The following is a 19,312-nucleotide window of genomic DNA, read 5'->3' as shown; positions in this document are numbered from 1 at the left end:
TCCTCCTATCTCTGCCGCCCTAGTGCTGGAATTACAAGTGTGCACCACCATGCCTGGTTCTGGGGCTGGCATGGCACAGGGCTGGCATGGCATGCGGTACTGGGGATTGAACTCGGGACCCTGTGCTTGCCCAGCAAGCACTTATGCCACTGAACTATCTGCCCAGCCCCTGCATATATTTTTTGGTGGACTCTGTATTTAAAACTTGCCAAAGATTACCTTTACTAAAAAGTAGGTTCCAGACTTCATGTACAGTAATGTAGCTAAGTTAGGGTCTCATAGCCTGGTTACACTAAATGCACCTTTCTACCTGTTTCTACCTGATACTAGGTATTCCAAGAAGAGTGTGATTTTGCTTGATTTTTACATAGATCTTCATTTGTTGGTCAGATGGAATGCAATAATTTTTTTCCTTCTCACTATAAGTGATCTGATGATGTAGCCTCCACTGTAGATTTGTGGCTTAGTTTGTAGTACCAAACAAAATATCATAAACTTGGTGGTTTATAAAGAGTAGAGATTTATTTCCCATATCTCTGAAAGCTAACAAGTCCAAGATTAAGCAATACACCTGTAGATCTGATGTCTGCTAAAGGTCTGCTTCTTGGTTCATAGATGATGTCTTCTTGTTGTATCTTCACATGATGAAGAAGGCAGCTAGCTGTTTAAAGTGTTGACATTAATCCCAATTATCAGGTGAGAGTCCTCACAAACTAACAGTTTTCCCAATACTTCATTTCATAATATTGTCACCTTGCTAGTTAAAATTTCAATATATGAATTTTGTGGGGGGACTATATTCAGACCCTAGCAGTCTGCTCTCAAAATGTAAATGGAACAGTCATGGGGGGTATGAAGGTATCAGTATTATGGCTGTTCTATGGCTCATTGAAAAATGAGAAAGAGACATAAAGTTTCCACAGGTGCCTTGGAAGCTCAGTTTTGAGTCTGTCCCTTAGTGATGACTTGGGATTTTCTAAGAATCCTGGCAAAATCAGATTTCTGAGGTCATTACAGTAGTGGTCAAAAACTTTGCCTTTGATTTTAGCTTTTCACTTAGGAGTCTCTCAATGAGCCGAAGAGATAAAGGAACCAAGACATTTCCATTTTAAGGAAAGCCACTGGCTATTCACCAAACCTGCTCCCTCTTTTGACAGAAGCCTGAAGAACTGTGTGACTCTGAGATATACTCCAATTACACTGAGCTGTCACTTGTGTGAAAACTAAACATCTACTTTGGAAACACAGGATTTCACTTGTCAGTGTGGCATTAGGTCAATTTTATCAATACATTGTAAACCCCTCTTCCTTTTCCTTGCCCCTCCTCTGGTTCACAGTTCTACTGTTAACCCTTGAACTGGCTCTCTTGACTGTTTTCCTCTCATTTTCTATCTTATTACTTTCATCTTATTGTCTTCCATAAGCAACCACTGCATCCACATGGTTAAAAACCCCTCAAAAGTCAGTTTTATTATAGAATAATAAATTATTATCATTATTATTATGTTTCGCTCATCAATCCTACTGAGTGTTAATCTTTGAGAACTTAAAATACCAGATTTGACAAACTAATTTCTGTAGTATTAAAAACAATTTCAATTTTGGAATTTCAACCATGAATAAAGAGGAACTGCTGTGGTTGGAAGGGCAATCAAGTGGAAATGAACTTTATGTTCCTTACAAATACCAAAGAGCGCTTTCCGAAGTCGACCTCCTCGTGTGTGGAGGTAATGGCGGTTCTGTTCGTGCTGAACCTGATTGAAGATGTTGACTGTGGACTTTGAAGGAAGTCATGTGAAAACTCATCTTACAATGCTTACAATGTTGAATTGAAGGATCTTCATGATGAAATTTCCATAAATGGTAATATTTTCCCTCCCATCCTCAGGGAGCTCCACTGGTTCCAGACCTGGGCCTAGACCCAAAGTGTATGATTTATGTAAGCAGAGAAGACCTGTGAGTCTCAGGTATTTGTGATATGAGACAATGCTGAACGGCTTTGCAGGCAAATAATAAGATGGTTCTCCTGATGTCTGAAAGAAAAAGTACATGGCCCTGGCAGAACTGTTTGGTTTCCAGGTTATCTCCCTGTGCTGGGCTCTAATGTCAATAAAACCATCTCCCCAAAATCAAAAAAGTTCTTTAGGTTTCATCTAAGAAAGCTTTGGCAGTTGGTGAAATTATAGAGTACGAGAACATTCAGAATCCAGTTTAAGTGTCCTGCTATGTATAGGAGGGACTGCGGCCATTGTAAATTGAAATTGACGTGTATTGTATACTCTGCTGGGAGTCTATAAAGAGAAATGTGTTTAGTTTGGAAACGTCTTTCTGTGTGGATTTCTTACCCAGTGTCTTGGTTTTAAAGTTTGAAGCACAAATAAAGTTTTTTTAATTGGCTCACTAAAACAAAAAACAAAAAACAAACAAAAAAACTCCCCCAAATACCGAAGAGTTCATATTAACTCTTGCGTGGTTGTTCAAGACTGCAGGATGTAATGAGATTGGGAGTAACCAGAAAACTGCACTAGAAATATGCAAGGAGGACAAGGACTAGGTAGAAGGGAGAAGACAAATGACACCCACTGGGAACAGTAGCCAGGTCTTGGTTCTATTATTGAATTCTAGATGACTTTGTATTCACTTCAGAGTCAAGGCAAGCTATAAATAAATTATAAAATATAATATCCTTACAAATGAATGCCAGGGCCTTTGTACTGAGGTATACACTAAGTCCTTCTTACTACATTTTTATTTTGAGATTGGGTCTTGCTAAGCGGCTCAGCCTGGGCTTGAATTTAAGATTCTCCCTCATTCTCCTGGGATGCTGGGATAATAGGCTTGTGTCACCATTCCCAGCTAGGGTTTATTTTTTAACATCAGAACAATCAAGAAAAATACATAAGAACATAGGACTGGAATGGCACTGACAGTCTTCTCAGTGAAACTCAGGATTCCAAGAAGCCCTAACCATCTGTTCTACCAAAGGAATTCAGATGCATCCTCTCTTCATAAGAATGTGTGAGTCCTATGTCTTTCCTAGCTGTCTGCACTAATGGCCATGTCTACAGAATAGAGAGCTGTGTGTGTACTAGAGGCCAGACTTAAGACTCTCACCCTAACATTAAAATCACCTGGATCCATTATTCAACTTCTTTTAATTATCTGTTTGCTAGTAAAAACTTGGTGTGTGTGGTCATAAATGTATATTTATTTATAAGTTACATGCATGCACCACTTGTACTGATCTTTTTTCTGTATATAGGAAAATATATGCACAACACAATTTTTAAATGAGAGTAAAAATATAGTATATTTAATTTCTGTAAGAGTTTACTTTCAGTAGGATTTATGTTCTTCCTAAAAATGTATGTTTACCCCAAGTAATGTGATTCAATATGCTTAACGGCTTAGGAATCTACAACTTCTGCAAATGATACTCTGGAAAAAGCTACCTCATAAAGAAATATAGTATAGAGGTACCAATTGTTAATCTCTCTCTCTCTCTCTCTCTCTCTCTCTCTCTCTCTCTCTCTCTCTCTCTCTCTCTCTCTCGTATTTTAGGGAAGGGTCTACAGGGTTTTCAGGGTCTCGCTATTAGATCAGACTCATAGTGATTCGCCTGTTTATATCCTTCCAAGAGCTGGGATTACAGGCCTGCACCACCATGCCCAGTCTCAATTGCCATCTCAGCACGCCTCAGGGTGGGGTTGGCACAGAAGGCCTGAGGAGCGAACCTCTGACCCCTGGCACCTGCTTGCAAGAGCTTTAATCCACTGAGGGCTGGCCCTTAATCTCTGGTAAATGGTAAAATATAGTAATATGTTTCACTGAATTTTTGGGAAAAAAATAAGAAACTTCATTACTTTCTTCAGATACTTCTTTGAATTATCTTTATATAGTCATGACACATGTACACACTCCACTTTGGGGATCACTGGCTAGAGTCACAGCTTCTATTTTTTTAGGTATTGGGCTTTTAGTTTGTGTAGCTAACCTGAGTTGCAATGGATACCATTATGTCTCCCTTTGCAGACAATTTGAAGGCTTGGCTGTGACAACTAGTTAATTGATCACTGCTTATTCATTTGTTCATTCATTTTATAAGTGCTTAGCACAGAGAATAAAACACACAAAAAGCACAGACTTTGTTTTTCTGTACTGGAAATTGAACTTAGCACCTTGCACTTGCTAGGCAGGCCCTGTCTTTCTGATTTGATGCACTCTTAGGGAAAGACAGACAACTCAAGAGTAACAACAACAAAAATCACCCATTTATCTACTATGGGGTTATCTATTATGGAAATGGAAAATACGGTCTTCACAGCTCTTATGTACTTTCCAGGGGAAGTTAGATAATTCTAAAATAACAGAAAAATTCAAGTTATCGCCTACGGATATGGAATCAGGGAGACCCACAGGATATCAATATAAGCTCACTGAAAACTCTGGATGTATGTTTAAAAACTGAAGGAAGAGGAAATCACCCAAGTGATATTCCTTTCTTTTGCCACAAATGCTAATCTTTCCTTACATGTTTCATCTAAGACTTTTAAGGGTTTATAAATGCTATTGGTACATGGTAGGAGCTTAACAGATTTTACCTAAATAAATGAAAATAGAACTTGGGAGAGAAACTAGAAACATAAAACGTTTCTCTTTATAATCAGGAAAACAAAATAAAACAAAACAAATACCACAAGTAAACAAAGAACTTTCCAAACTATATTAAGGTACTTAAGACAAATGTCACTACCAGCATGTGGACCAAGCTCAGACACCCACCAAATGCTGAAGCAAAATCCCCTTCAGAGAGCCTATTGGTCTCTGACTGGAGGAGTTGGAGGGTCTACTTAGCAGTGGCTTCAGGTTAACCTTAGTGATCCAGTCACTACTGAAATAAAAAGTCTTGGAAGTATGGAAACTTAGCTTCCATTTACTAATATTATAGTCATAACAATAATTGAATTGGATGAAGTTTACTTCAAAATTCCTATTGTAAACAACTTCTGTGTATGTTTTAAGAACAGATATTACTTCTTGTCTGTGTAGCTTTTCTGTTATAAGACACACTTGGAAACTAAATCACCAAGAGAAGGGTTTATTCTAGTCCACAGTTTCAGAGGTTTTAGTTCTTGTCAGTTGGTCTATTGTTTTACGCCAATGGTGGCTATCAGGCTGGGGACAGTGGTAAAGCAAAACCACTCTCTTCATGGTTTGGAAACAAACAAACAAACAAAGATTAACTAGGGACCTACAGTTCCCTTTGAGGACATGCTCTCAGTGACCCAAAGACCTCCCCCCTTAAGTCCCACTTCTTAGTTTCCATCATCTCCCAACAGTGTCACACTGAGGACAGACTCTGACACTTGGCCCTGTGGGGTGTACTCAAGTTCCCAAGCAAAGCATGATCTAAAATAAACAGAATAAAATTAACTGATGATGGTAATACAGTTTACTACTTGTATATATTGTTTTTTTTTTCCCATGAAATTAATATATTTGTTTTAAATTAGCAATAAAAATAATATAATTATGGGGAGATAAATTTTTGCATGGCTACAACTACTTGTAATAAAAGGAATTAGGCTATTTTCGTTTTGTCAACTTTATATTTATAATCTTTGTCATGATTTTTGATTTGTAACTTTAAACATTTAAATTAAATATTATAGTACAAAGAAACAAAATGAAGACTTGTCTTCTTGAATGAGTTATTTAAAATACAAAAAGGAAAATAAATGATTAGCTAGGCTGCATAGCACTTAGAGCCTAAAGTAGATTTAGAGACTATACGTAGTAATTAAGACCTCACTAGCCCCGGATCAATTTTAAAAAAGTTAATGAATCTGATTTTAAGGTGGCACAAGGCTACCTTATTTCCGTGAGGGCAAAACAGCTAGTGATACAGCACAGAAGCCATTTTAGTCCTTGACCTCACATCAGTCATTTCATCACAATACATCTTAACACTTTTAGCACTGGGGCTTGATGGTAACTTTATGAATACACATGTTTAGGATAAATAGCTTTACAAGTTTTAGTAATCTATTTCTCCCTCAACTTCTATGTATTCCTTACATGGGATATCAAATAAAAGGCAGAAGATTGGTTTGTACATTTTCATTTTCTCACTGTTAATCAGAACAGAATTAACCCATGGATCTTAAACTCTTTTTTTTTTTTTTAACTGTAGTTATCTGTAGAAAAAAATCACCAATGTAATGAGTTACACTGTTTCTCAGGAAGGAAACCATCTCCTTTACTCATTCAGAGCAATTACTTTCACTAAATCTGATAGATCTTTTTAGTTGCTCAGAATAAAAATCAAAAAATTTTCTGAGAGTGACTAAAGAGGTCATAGTCATTTTTAGCAAATACTGTTACCACTACTGACTGTTTACAGATGCTAATAAATATCATTAGAAAGATGTTTTTTTTTTTTTTTTTTTTTTGGTGGAATCGGGGAATGAACTCTGGTCCTTGAGCTTGCCAGGGAAGCGCTTATTCTACTGAGCTATCTCCCCCGCCCTATGAAAGATGGGTGTGATGGCATGTGTCTGTGATCTCAGCTACTCAGAGGCTAAAGCTGGAGTATCATTTGAATTTCTAAATTCAAGACTAGCCCAGGCTATATACTGAGAAAAACTGAACCCCCCCAAGACCCCACATGGGAATGTCATTCTTTTTACCTTGATTTTTCACCGATATACAAACCATTTATGTTGAAAAATAATACATTAGAAAATTATACAAATTAATACCAAATAAAACGCTATAAAAATTCCCTATACATCTCATAGACTTTTCATAATTGCTCTCTGCAAATACATGAAGACTGGGGGTAGGGCGACTATCCTTTATATTACACGTCCCTCAGAGTGACCTAAGGGGGCACTCTGGATAGAGTACTGCCATATCCAGCCTGGCCATTTGACTCAGCAACCCCCAAATGCTGTGCTTCCTCTGATTTCTCAAGATGGAATTACATTACCCATTCTTTAAAGTCAGGTTGGAATCTCTCTTTCTCTAAGAAGTCCCTTTGACTAAATATTTACTTAGCCAGTTTTGTCATACTTAGCATTTTAATGACAGCTCTATTCAAATCTTTTATCAAGATTTGACCAAATCACTTTATATTAAGTGATTTCCTGCTTACTTGATTATTATAAGAGCCACATCTTATTTACATATTTTTTTGTTCACCATTATATCAACATCATCTAAACAGTGGCTGGCATATAGATGATACACAATAAAAACAGCTTCAAATTAATGTATTAAAAACTATGAAATTAATGTAAAATTATTTAAGACACCCAAAGTAACCTTCATATGTTCAGAGAAATGCATTAAATATTATAATATATTTGAAAACAATAAAGAGTAAATTTCAAATACAGGATTAATAAAGATTTAAAAATCATTCCTTGAAGAATCTTTTACTATAACCATCATTTATTTTGCAATAAAACAAGTTTTTAAAAATGCTAATCTATGTTGATAAGTTTATTTCTTATTGGATATGAAAACATGTGATTAGTCATTAATACCTAAATATGAACTATAATAGATACCTAATTGTTGGTACCATAGTGATAAAAAAGGATGACATATTAGTCATACAGCTCAGAAACAAACAAACAAACAAACAAAAAAACCAACTTTTTTATGACACTGAAATAAATGCTCTGGGAGTCCAGGGGTAACACAGGCAATCTATCTGTAACACGATGTCATAGTAAAACAGGGATTAGAACCATCGTAGAAAATCTGAAGAGACGATCTGACAAAAACATAAAAAGTGAACAGGTGGATAAAACACATCCTCTTCAAATAGCATTAGGGGCTTTTGAGTTATTTACTGCTTAAAATGTGAGATTACAATGGAATTATTAAAAAGGAAATTGTCACCTGCCTGGTAGGTTTGAATCTATTCACTACTTTTCAACTGTGATATATGACATTTATCAAAGCTCTTAGACAATGACAAAAATGTTGCAGATATAATAGATTTTATTTTCAAATTAAATATGTAAAATTTTAATTACCTGCATAAAATTTGAAACCTGATGTTAAAATGTTCATAATTTAAGAAGAAATTTGTCAGGCATAGGAAAAATGTATATTACATATTGTTTCTATGTACAAGAATATTATGAAACCATCTTATTTGTAGCAATTCTTTACCAAAAACAGCAACAGTCATTGCTAAAAGACTGGCTTGAAAACTTGCCCCAATTTTTTTTTTTTTTTTGCCAAATATTCTAATCTTCAAAATAAACAGTAGGTGTCAAATTTTTGCTACATAGTCTAAAGCAGCAATCCATGTACTATATTTCATTTGTAATAAGTATTTGTGATCAGGTTAATACTTCAACACAATATAAATCAGAGAGCACCAAAAAATGAAAATTTCTTTGCTTATGTCTCTCTATTAGAATTTCATTTGCTGAAGGGTAAAAACAGATTTCCAAGATTCACAGTTAAGTTAAAACAATAGTTTTAAGCCTTTATTCCTAGCCCTTACTGCCTTCAAGAAGAAGAGAACATCTGGTTACTTAAGGAATGCAATATGTTCACATTTTCTATGACTTTTGTTTCTAATTGGGTTTTAAAATTTTTTTTTTTAGTTTCAACAACTAGCTAGAACAATGTTTTTTAATCACTTCATATATTTCAGATTACCTTTTTTCTATCCTTCTAACTTCATTTAGTGGATTGCTTTTGGAAATCTGCTCAGTAGTTCTAATATGATAAAGGCAAATAAGAATTAGGAGTTTGGTATGAGGAACTAAATACAGACTCTGTATTTATGGTATGTAGGTTACAGACTTTTACAAAAAGATACTTTATATGCAGTCATGTTATAAAGTGTATATTCAAAAGTTTCAAATAGTTCTTGGGCCATATATCTAACTCTCCTATCTCCCCATCCATCCACCCACCCATCTCATACATGTAAGGCAATTTCATTGACTATAAATGTAAATAAATGTTTATTAAAATAGAGGACTTTTTATGAGAAATATATTAGCAGGATACCACTATTTTTAAACTAATGAAGCTACTATAGCTATCATGTGGAAAAGATACCTAAGATCTGGCTATATTTACTATTTCTGCCGGTGACAAGTTGTATAACTTTCAGTCCATCTCTAAGCCTCACTAAGATTTTCAATTAGTTCATCAATGAAAGGAGGAGGTTGGATTAGACTGCCTAGGCAGTGGTAGTGAAACTGTGGGACACGTACTGAAGCTGGCTGATTGATATCATTGAAAGCTATAAAAGATTCACTATCAGTGATAGACTCTTTGGTCTGAAACTCTGAGAGCCCAAATGAAGGACATTAACTAGATTTTTTGTTGTCTTTATTTTATAGCATTTGAAGGCAGCAATAGGTTTTCAGATAATTCTGACACAAAGAAAATTAAAGGACTAGATGTTCTTTAAGTCAAAGTTATTGGGTTAATTCATGATCTTGATGAAAATGGCAGCTAAAAAAATACAACATTGGCGATGGCTTCTGTGGTATGTGGATACTGGTTCCAGAAATAGGCTAAGTGACGTCTACTTAGATTAAAGTCAGTATGACCTAGTGAGAAAAGGCATGGAATCTAAAGCCAAATTCAGTTCTACCAGTACTTTCTTAATACCAAGCACAAGAAAGATACAATACTAAGTGCTAAAAGAATAACTACGATCCAGTTCTAAGGAGAAATAACTGATAAAATGCATGGTGTCATGTGGACTCAAAGTGGAAGAAATGTTCTAATGGCACCTTGAAATGGTTTCATGGAAAAGGCAGGTTAATATCAAGTATCTGAGGAGGGAAAGAATAGACACAAGGGTCAGGAAGCCACTCTACTTAGCTTCGAAGCTTATACACTTCCTGACCTTGACGAAATCATATGATATTAACCTCTCTCTACTGAAAAAGACTAAGGACAGATAATCTGCTCTGCTTATCCCTAAGAGTCATTGTAAGGAACAAATTAAGTCAAAGTACTTGCAAAACTATAAAGAAGTATGATACTATTGTTAACAGTACATAGAGCTATTATTTTAGTCTGTTCAAATTGGAATTCTTCCCACAGTAAAGCCTACCTCTGACATGACAAACAGGTTTAATGCTTCAAGCTTTACTTGTAAATATATGTTGTCAATGGAACAACCTCTACTGCAATTTAAGGCCAATGGTTGGACAAAGCACATCTCTGAAGGCAGACAATGAACCTGATGACTTAGATGACTTAGAGTTACTAAGATTTGGAGTTTCTTGCTTACTTCTCTTGTACTGTCACACAAAATGAGGATATGGGAGTGTGTCTTCATGCCTCAGATCTCATCTTTCTATAAGTTAATTTCCTTAAGATTTGTATATGCAGTTCTTACTATGTTTTGCTTGAAACAGGAATGACTCAAATATTTGAAGTTTCATTGTTGTTATTAAATAGAATACATTAGAGCAATCTGATGTCTGGATTTTTAGAAGACATGAGTTGGATACTAGCAGAGATTCATGATCTATCCCCACCCCCCTGCCAATATAAATGGTCTCCTTTCTGCCTATAATAGACATTAAAATAGACAATACAATAGACATTACAATGGACATTAGTCACACTGAAAACTCTTGAATACGTGGGCATTTCTGTTATATAGGTAGATTTTTTTTTTCAGTAGTTCTTTGTAGCACTTAATTGGATCTCATTAGTTCAGCAGAAGTTAGTACTTTAGGAAGATGGTGGAGTGGTGGTCAGCAATAAATCAGCCTCTGAGATTTGGAGCCCAGATGCTAGCATATAGCAATAGAAGGATGAGAAGGATTAGAGAAGTGGGTCCCCAGGACTCAAAAGGGGTATGAAGTTAGAAATGAAGGGAGAGTGAGGAAAGAGCCTCAATGCAGAAAATAGGGGTAGCAAATGGGGCTTTTTCTAATTAGGGCTTTTTCAAATGAGGCAGATTGAAGCTACTGACAACACAGGGCGACTATGGGTGACTCTAGAGGCTCCCAGGGAGAAGGGTATCAGTGGAATGGTGCACTGGACATTGTGGGCCTGCAGTGGCTAGAGAGTGATTCTGGTTCTGACACCCCTAGGAAAGGATGACTGACCATTCACCCTTTTTAAAAAGAGGCCATCTGAACATGGGACTCAGAGCAGCCATGAGTTGGCTCCATCTAGCAGCTCCCAGTGTCAGGCTGAGGGACAGTCATGGAAGACACTCAGGATCAGGGAGTTGAGTTTTAAGCCTGAAAGAGGTACCCAGAAAATTGTGTGCTGAACAAGGTGGGTCCCAGCCTCATAGCTGGAAAACAGGATTAGCATGAGCTTTGGTAGACTTGATTAGCCATAAAAAAAACCTGTTTACAGAACTAATGATACACAATTTCATAAGCATGGAAAAAGAATTTGACATACAGGTAAGTGAAATATATACAATTCCAATAATTAGCTCTGATTAAAAAAATCTTTGCCAAGACATATAACACTGCAGAAATTCAACACAAGAACAGAAAACTGAGAGAAAAGAAAAAAATTACCTATACAGGAAAAAACCCCATCAGAATCACAGCAGACTTTTCAACACAAACCCTTAAGTCAAGAATTTAGAATGAAGTATATCCAGCCCTACAAAGAAACAACCCCCAACACAGATCGATACATATCCTGCAAAACTGTCTTTCAAAACTGAAGAAATAAGATGTTTCCACAACAAAGAACACCTCAAGAAATTCAGCCTTCCAAAATGTTTTGAAGAATATTCTAGATAGAGATAACAAAGACTACAATTTCATCAACCCTAATAGAAGGAAACCACCAGGCAAGGCAAGCAATTAAACAGAAGGGACAGAAAGGGAACCAACAACAGGAAAATAGAATGACAAGGATAAGTGAACATATTATCAGTTATAACTATCAATGTAAATGGTCTCAATTCACAAATTAATTTTTTTATGTATCAGTTATTTAATTAGGTTCTTAATAAGAAATTTAGAACACTAGTTTATGAGGATAAATTAAATTTGTCAGAGCAAAAACAGGTTGCAAGAAGGCCCAGAGCTGGGGAACAGCTTTGATTTTTGCTGAAATCTGTGAGTCCACTGTTTTCTGATCTACCCTGCGCTGCTCTGAAATCTGGTATCTTTCTTTCTTGGAGATGAAGATCTCACCCTCCTGGTGTTTCCACAGATTCTTCTTCTTGAAGTAAGCATCAGTGAAGTGTTTGGGGATTTTCACTTTGCTGATATCAATTTTTGTAGAGGTGGCAATGACAAATTTCTGGTGTGTTCTTCATAGAGGAACACGATTAAGGCTAAAAGGCCCAGTCACAAGTAGGAAGCCACTGGCCAATTGCTTCAGGAAGACCACTCTCTTGCCTCTGTGACGCCCAGTAAGGATGATCAAGATGGTGCTGAGAGTGATGCTAGCTTGAAGTTTCCTCATGTGCTGACTGAAGAGTTTTTTGCGGTGGCTCAAGAGCTTTCGGGGTACATCTTCAGTAGAGTAGTATTTAGGCATTTTTCGAAGCTTAACCACCTGGGTACCTCCACTCTTGTCCCCACTGACTGGTTTTGTGATCGTAGCAAGAACTTTCTCCTTCTTTTTCTTCTCAGCCTTTGATTTAGCAACTGTGTACTTTCTCTTGTACAAAACCTTTCTGGAATACATAGCAGATCAGGAATATCCACCAATTCCTCTAACCAGGACAGAATTTTGGCTGCAGTGGGGCTGCCCCTTCTTGGACTTTTTTGCCTTCTTCACCTTACTCTTTTTACCAGTAACACTGGCAGGAGCCTTCTGAGCTTTGGGTTTCTTCTCTTTAGTGTCTGGCTTCTCACTTTTTCACCTGCCATCTTTCAAGATGGGAAAGAGAACCAAGTTTCCGATTTCCGGTCCTTAATTCACAAATTAAGAGAAACACATTGGCAAAAGGGATCAAGAAACAAGACCCATCCCTAAAAAAGAAGCAAGAGCTAAGAAAATGCTGCATAGAAGAAATATGTTTAGCTCTAAAAAGAAATTCATAGACTGAAAGTCAAAGGGTGGAAAACAATACTCCACAGGATAGGAACCTGGAAGAAAGTAGGGGTAGTTATCCTATTTGCAGACAAAGTGAATTTCAAGCCAAGAATGAAAAAGAGGTACCAAGAAGGTTATTACAAACCCTCATTGGAAGAAAAATAGCTTCTTTAGTAACTGCTACTGTGAAAACTGGCTTTCCACATGCCAAAGATTAAACCTAGACCCATTATCTCTCACCATGCACTAAACTAAATTCAAATGGATCAAAGATCTAAATATTAAAACAGAAACAATAAATCTGCTGGATGATAGGATAGGCAGAGCTCTTGAAGACACTGTTGTACACAAAGACTTTATAAACAAAAACCCTAATCACTCAAGATATATTACAAAGAATCAGCAACTGGGATCTCATTTTTATGAAATATTTTTTGCATAGCCAAATAACTCAACAGAATGAAGAGACAACCTGCAGAACAGGAAAAAAAAATTGCCAGCTGTTTCTCAGAGAAAGGACTAATATTTAGAATATATTAAAAGGTAAAAAAAACACCCCTAAATTTAAAGATCTACTCCAATAATGGGCACCTGAAATGAACATACACTTCTGAGATGAATATGTGAAAGTGGCAAATAAATATATGAAAACAGTTCAACATCATTGGTCATTCACAAGATGAAAGTTAAACCAATACTGAAGTTCAGCCTCATTCTATAAAGAATAGCTAGTATCAAGGAATCAACCAATAATAAGTGCTAGCAGGCTGTGGGGAAAAGGAACCTTCATACTGCTGGTGTGTACACTGGTGAAACCACTGTGGAAATCAGTGTAAAGATTCCTCAAAACAATACAACTAGAGGTTCCATTTGACCCATCTATTTCCCTTTTAGGTATTTTTTTCCCCCAAATGAAAAGAACCAATTATACCAGTGATCTATCTGTCTATGTATCTATCTATCTCCATGTTTATAGCAGCACAATTTATAACAGCTAATTCTTGGAAACAGTTCAAATGCCCATCAATGGATGAATGGATAAGATGATGTGGTTCTTTTACATAATGGAGTACTACACTATGATAGAAAGGATAAACTTGAGACATTTCTGGGTAAATGCACCTTGATACCATACTCTTTTTTTTTTTTTTTTTGATACCATACTCTTAGGTGAACTAAATTGAACAGATAGGTTTAAAGATTGCATTGTTTCTCCAGTGTGATAAACCGAAAGGGTAATTAAGAATCAAAATGTGTAATAAGTGTTGTGAAATAGGAATAAAAATGTTCAAATGGGAGGGGAGTAAGAGAAGGAGGGGGAAGGGAAAGAGGGAAAAGAGAAAAGACGGAAACTAATCTTTTCTTTGGCTTTTTGTGGTAGGGTCTCAATATGTAGTTCAGGCTAGCCTTTAACTAACTTTGTAGCCCAGACTGGCCTCAACCACAAAGCACTCCTCTTTTTTTAGCCTCCCAAGTGCTGGGATTACAGAGCATGAGTTACTATGCCTGGCAATATCTTTTTAAATAAGGTGGGAGAGTTGGGTTGAAGGCAGAGGAGGGAATTGGAGTGAAAAGTATCAGGAAATATATAGATATACACATTTCCTAAGACAAATGCAACCATTATTTATATCTAAAATGTACCAATAAAATTAATTAAAAGAAAAAAGAAGCTAGTGTTTTATAGATTAAAAAATGGTCTGGTTTGGTGGATTAGAGACAATTTCATTTAATTTCCAAATGTTACAAAAAAAAGAGATCAAGGTTCAGCAAATGTAATTTTCCCAAAATAATGAAGATGGCTGGTGGTTAAGGCAAGGCTTGATTTATATTTCTAACTGCTGATTCCATGGGGAACACTACCGTTGCCATGAATCTACATTAAAACCTATGATAAATGACATTAGTTAGGACTTGGAATTTATGAAATCATGTCAATGTGTCAGCCATTACAGACACATGTCACTCCTGCTTTCCTGGGTTAGCCATTTGAAAACCCCTAAGGCTGCACAGCTTTCTTAACTTGGACTATTGGTATCATCATTTCATGAACTTGTTGTCCTGAGCCTTGTGAATACATCTCCTCCATCCTGCCCAGTTCCTTAGTCTCTAAATTATCAGTGTAAGGCCCCATATTTGCACCATTAGCTTGAGTACATTTTTACATGATAAGATACGGAATATAAAGGTCAGGCATTATCCTTTTTAGATAATAATTTTACCATTTTTTTCCTCTTAAGCCTTAAAAATATGTATTTAATGCTAGTAGAATTTGTTTCATTATATTCTTATATCATGGACATTATTGAGATAAATAGTACTCTATGAAAACCACACTAAAAGTGAAAGCGCAGTTAGATTCCACTAACAAACACTGAAGGACTTAAGACAAAGAACTGTGAAGCTGAATGAGTGATTCATATGAAGATCAACATATAGGGAAAACACTAACAAGATCAGTAGGTTTATAATGCATTATTTCTTCCTCCATCAAATCAAACAAATCACACAAGTAAGGATTTCAAATTGCTGTTTTACATTTTTTCCACTCTATATAGAATTCCTAATACTGAGCTGACAGAATTTGCCTTAACTTTGTAAATCAAAACTTAACATTAGGAAATGGACATAGCTCAGGAGCATACATGCCTGTTTTGCAAGCACAAGGTTCTGAGTTCAATCCCTGATACAAAATAAATAAATAAATAAATAAGAAAAAGAAAAAAAATCAAAAAACAAACAAAATCCCCAACAACTCGCACATCACTTACCAGAAACATCATCTTTATTCCTCTTATAAAGAGGAAACTCATCCTTTTTTGTAAAAAATACTACCACAACTTATATATACACACATGAACATAAGAATATAAACATGGTACTTTACTCCTTTTACTCCAAAAAAATGCTTCCTTATATATATCAGAGAAAATTATACTTCTGATGCTTAATGAAATTACTTTGTGTTACAGAAATGATGTAAAAGTTTGTATTTCTACAGAAAAATGGATAATAGACAAAAGGAGAATTTTTTAATAGTCAAAGAATAAATAAAGGACATACTCATTGGAAGAAGTCAGCAACTTAGGAAAGGGAAGATATCCTTCAGAATCAAAATTTCTATTAAAGTTGGAGATTACTGTTGATTAGACAGAGCTTTGGCACTAGAACCCACAGAGAGACTGACTGACTCATAGACAGTCTGACAACTGCCAACATGAATGTTGGGACGTTGCCAAAGAGCCAAAGGCTGGGATTACCATCCAGTGCCTGGCACAATGATATTGATATTTGAAGCTTTCTCTCTTATATTTCATCCAATATTTTTGTTTGGCTCAAAAGTAAGCAAGGATTCACAGATATTTTTTATATCATTAAATGTTCTTATTTTCAAGAAATATAACAGTTGTAAAAAGGCACACTTTTTCTAAGTGGAAAGAAAATTTCAATGAATTTTATTATGCTGAAATAAAAAAAAATCAGTTAAAAGTCTTTAAATCTTTGTGTTTTTCAATTTGAAAAACAGAAATACATGTTCATAATATGAAATAATTTAATGTTTCATTGTATCATAAACTCTTACAGACTTGGTCCTTCACATGGATGTACTTTTTTGATTTTCACACGGCCTCTGAGGCTATATTTGAATAAAAGCATTCTCAGTGAGAGGTACAATGATGATAAAGTTTGGTTATAAGAGTAGGTAGCTTAACTCTCCTTGATTATGAAGAAGACAGGAGGGCAGAACAACCTTCTCAGAGATGAGATGTGTGTTCCATTTTCTCATGATGATGTTCACTTAATTTTCTTGCTGAGTTGCTGGCCAATGAGGTTTCTATGTTTGGGTCTACAACTCTGACAAATTCTGTCATTAGACAACTTGCTGTTATAAGGCAAATTCCACATCATGTATTCATACTCAACTTAGTATTGTGCATGTATTATTGAAAAAGCTTACCTTGGGGTCTCTAAGAAACAGAGCCTTAAGTATCAGAGAGTGAACATCCCCGATGACTGGGTAATGCATCAGAAGGCCAAGACAGGTCTGGTAGTTGCTAGAGATCACTAAATGAGAGGGAAAAATGATTCAGATACAATACTGCTTAAGATACTTTCCATTACTGAAAACACAAAATACACAATGTATTAATTATATAAACTATCCTACTAATTGGTTTTGAAACTGTCTCATTGCTATTTGTTTCTCAATAAAATTATCAAAAAATAAATGTTGTAAGAATTTAGAAAGCAGACAGCTAAGAGCAATTTTTGGAAAAAAGTCAGAATCTTTATAAATAGGCATGTGTTGCTTTTCTTTTTTTTTTGGCATGTGTTTCATAGACTTTTGTCATTTATTTTTTTTCAGATCAACCCAATATGAATGAAATTATCAAGCATATCTTTTTAAGCAGGTCTAGGTAAACTACTTTATTTCTTGGCAATCAATCTACCACTGCTGTCACAGCTGGGCCCATTAGTGCTACCTGGTTTGTGAGCCATCCCTGATGGGCTCATGACACTGACTTTGAAGGAACTTTCAGTTACAACTTCCTGTAATAATAACTGAATCTTTTTCACTAATTACTTGAAAAATGTTCCACAGGGGGGAAACTGATGAAAAAAAACCAATGCAAATTAAAACATAAACAATTATTTGTAATCAGAAATACTCTTGACTCTTATATCCCCTTGTTCCCCTGAGCAATATAGAGAAGTGAGACAAGACTGGGCAAAATGAATAATTATAATCTATGTAAAGAACCACTTTATCATCTTCATTTGTGTTGTTGATCTGACAGCTTCTAATTTCATACATCTGCTTTCATTTGTAAAGCACTTGCTTGTCCTACCCTTTTTGTACCTGTTCAGACACTCATTTATTTTTTCCATACTCACATCCACTTACCTGTTGTCCTTTTTTCCTCTAAACACCCAGAAACTAGTAGAGTGGTGTACCGTATGCATTTACAGTTTCCCTTGAGAGCTAACAAGTAGATTAAACCTAATTCATCATATAACTCAAAAATATTTATTTTCCAAAATACTACAGTGGTTATACATCTTAGTACCTGGACAAGGAAGAATTCTTACATGTTTTAAGAGAAGCAGAAGAGATTTGTGGAGGGGGTTTTGGGCTCAGTGCTGGAAATGAGTTTGAATTCCAGGACCCCATTTGAGTCTTTCAGAAAGTTGCATAAAATGATGTAAGTTATGCGACTGATGTAGAGCAGTTGTTTGAAACCTGTGAGCAACTTCTGTGAGCTTAAGTTTACTCTTGGAAAACAACTTTCATTTTTAAAAACTGCCTCTTTCATTCAATCCAATACTTATTTGCTGAGTACCTACTTCATGACAAGCTGTAAGGTAAGACAAGATGCAGAGATCAACAATATAAAAACCTTGCTCTGAAAAAGATCGAAGTACAGAAAGGCAGAGATGTTACATTAAGCAGCTATTATTACTATTTCCACTAAAATGACAAGGAATTACTGAAGACTTGGAGCCATTTTTATGCTAAAAGTTTATCTATATTATTTCATTTAATTTCTCTGACAATCTTATTATAAAGTTATAATCGTTTATCATATTTTACACGTGACACTTGATACCTGGAGAGATAAAATCATTTGCTCAAATCATATACAGTGATTTCTGTTGTAGTAGAATTTGAAATTCAGAGACTGAAAGCTGTCAGTAAAATGGAGCCACGTCACACTGGAACCAACTGTGAAGGAGCTCAAAGAAGGACCCTCTTCCATATCTGCTTGCAACAGGAACTTCCAGAAAGAACTTCCCCAGCAAGAACTTTCCATTTCTATGAAGACTCTGAACAACAGCCAGCACTAACAAAGAATAAGCACCACTACCTTTGCTAAATCCTGTATCTAGAGTCTTTGCTTCAAAAATAGCCTATGTGGACTTCTCTTTCGTGCTTTAAAAGCTTCCCCTTGTCAGGGAGATAGCTCAGCAGCCTAAGTGCCTGCCTGGCAAGCACAAGGTCGTGAGTTCGATCCCAATACCTCTCCCCATGTCATAATCCCTTCTACGTGCTTATGGTCTGCCACACCATGTCATCCCAGGTTGTAATCCTTGTTATTTTTGAATAAACTATTTTTCAGTTTTTCTGCTGCTCATGTTTGGTTGACAAAACAATAATGCTTCTTTATCTTATAGTTTCTGTAAAGATGGCATAGATGCTAGGTGATACATTTCCTTATATTGATTAATTTTTTTGTTGATGAGTATTCTTGACTCTTCTTACATTGTAAATACAGGAAATATGATCAAA

The 19,312-nt window shown here is 35.8% G+C and overlaps 1 protein-coding gene and 1 pseudogene across 1 annotated transcript in view; both read right to left on the bottom strand.

The window, feature by feature from the left end:
• LOC111816870 (TBC1 domain family member 5-like) overlaps window positions 1-17,523 on the bottom strand; it is a 137,313-nt gene extending 119,790 nt beyond the window's left edge. Inside the window, exons 1-2 of the mRNA XM_023715720.1 lie at window positions 17,475-17,523; window positions 16,982-17,088 (exon numbers count right to left, since the gene is read on the bottom strand). Coding sequence (XP_023571488.1) covers window positions 16,982-17,088; window positions 17,475-17,523 — 156 coding nt within the window. The remainder of the gene's footprint in view (window positions 1-16,981; window positions 17,089-17,474) is intronic.
• Window positions 11,995-12,840, bottom strand: LOC105742240 (annotated as a pseudogene).
• Window positions 17,524-19,312: the final 1,789 nt, after the last annotated feature.

This window comes from Octodon degus, unplaced genomic scaffold (assembly GCF_000260255.1).
Source record: "Octodon degus isolate 3935 unplaced genomic scaffold, OctDeg1.0 scaffold00043, whole genome shotgun sequence".
Lineage (NCBI taxonomy): Eukaryota > Metazoa > Chordata > Mammalia > Rodentia > Octodontidae > Octodon > Octodon degus.
Note: the sequence above shows the minus strand (reverse complement) of the source record. Positions and strands in the feature narration are given on the sequence as shown.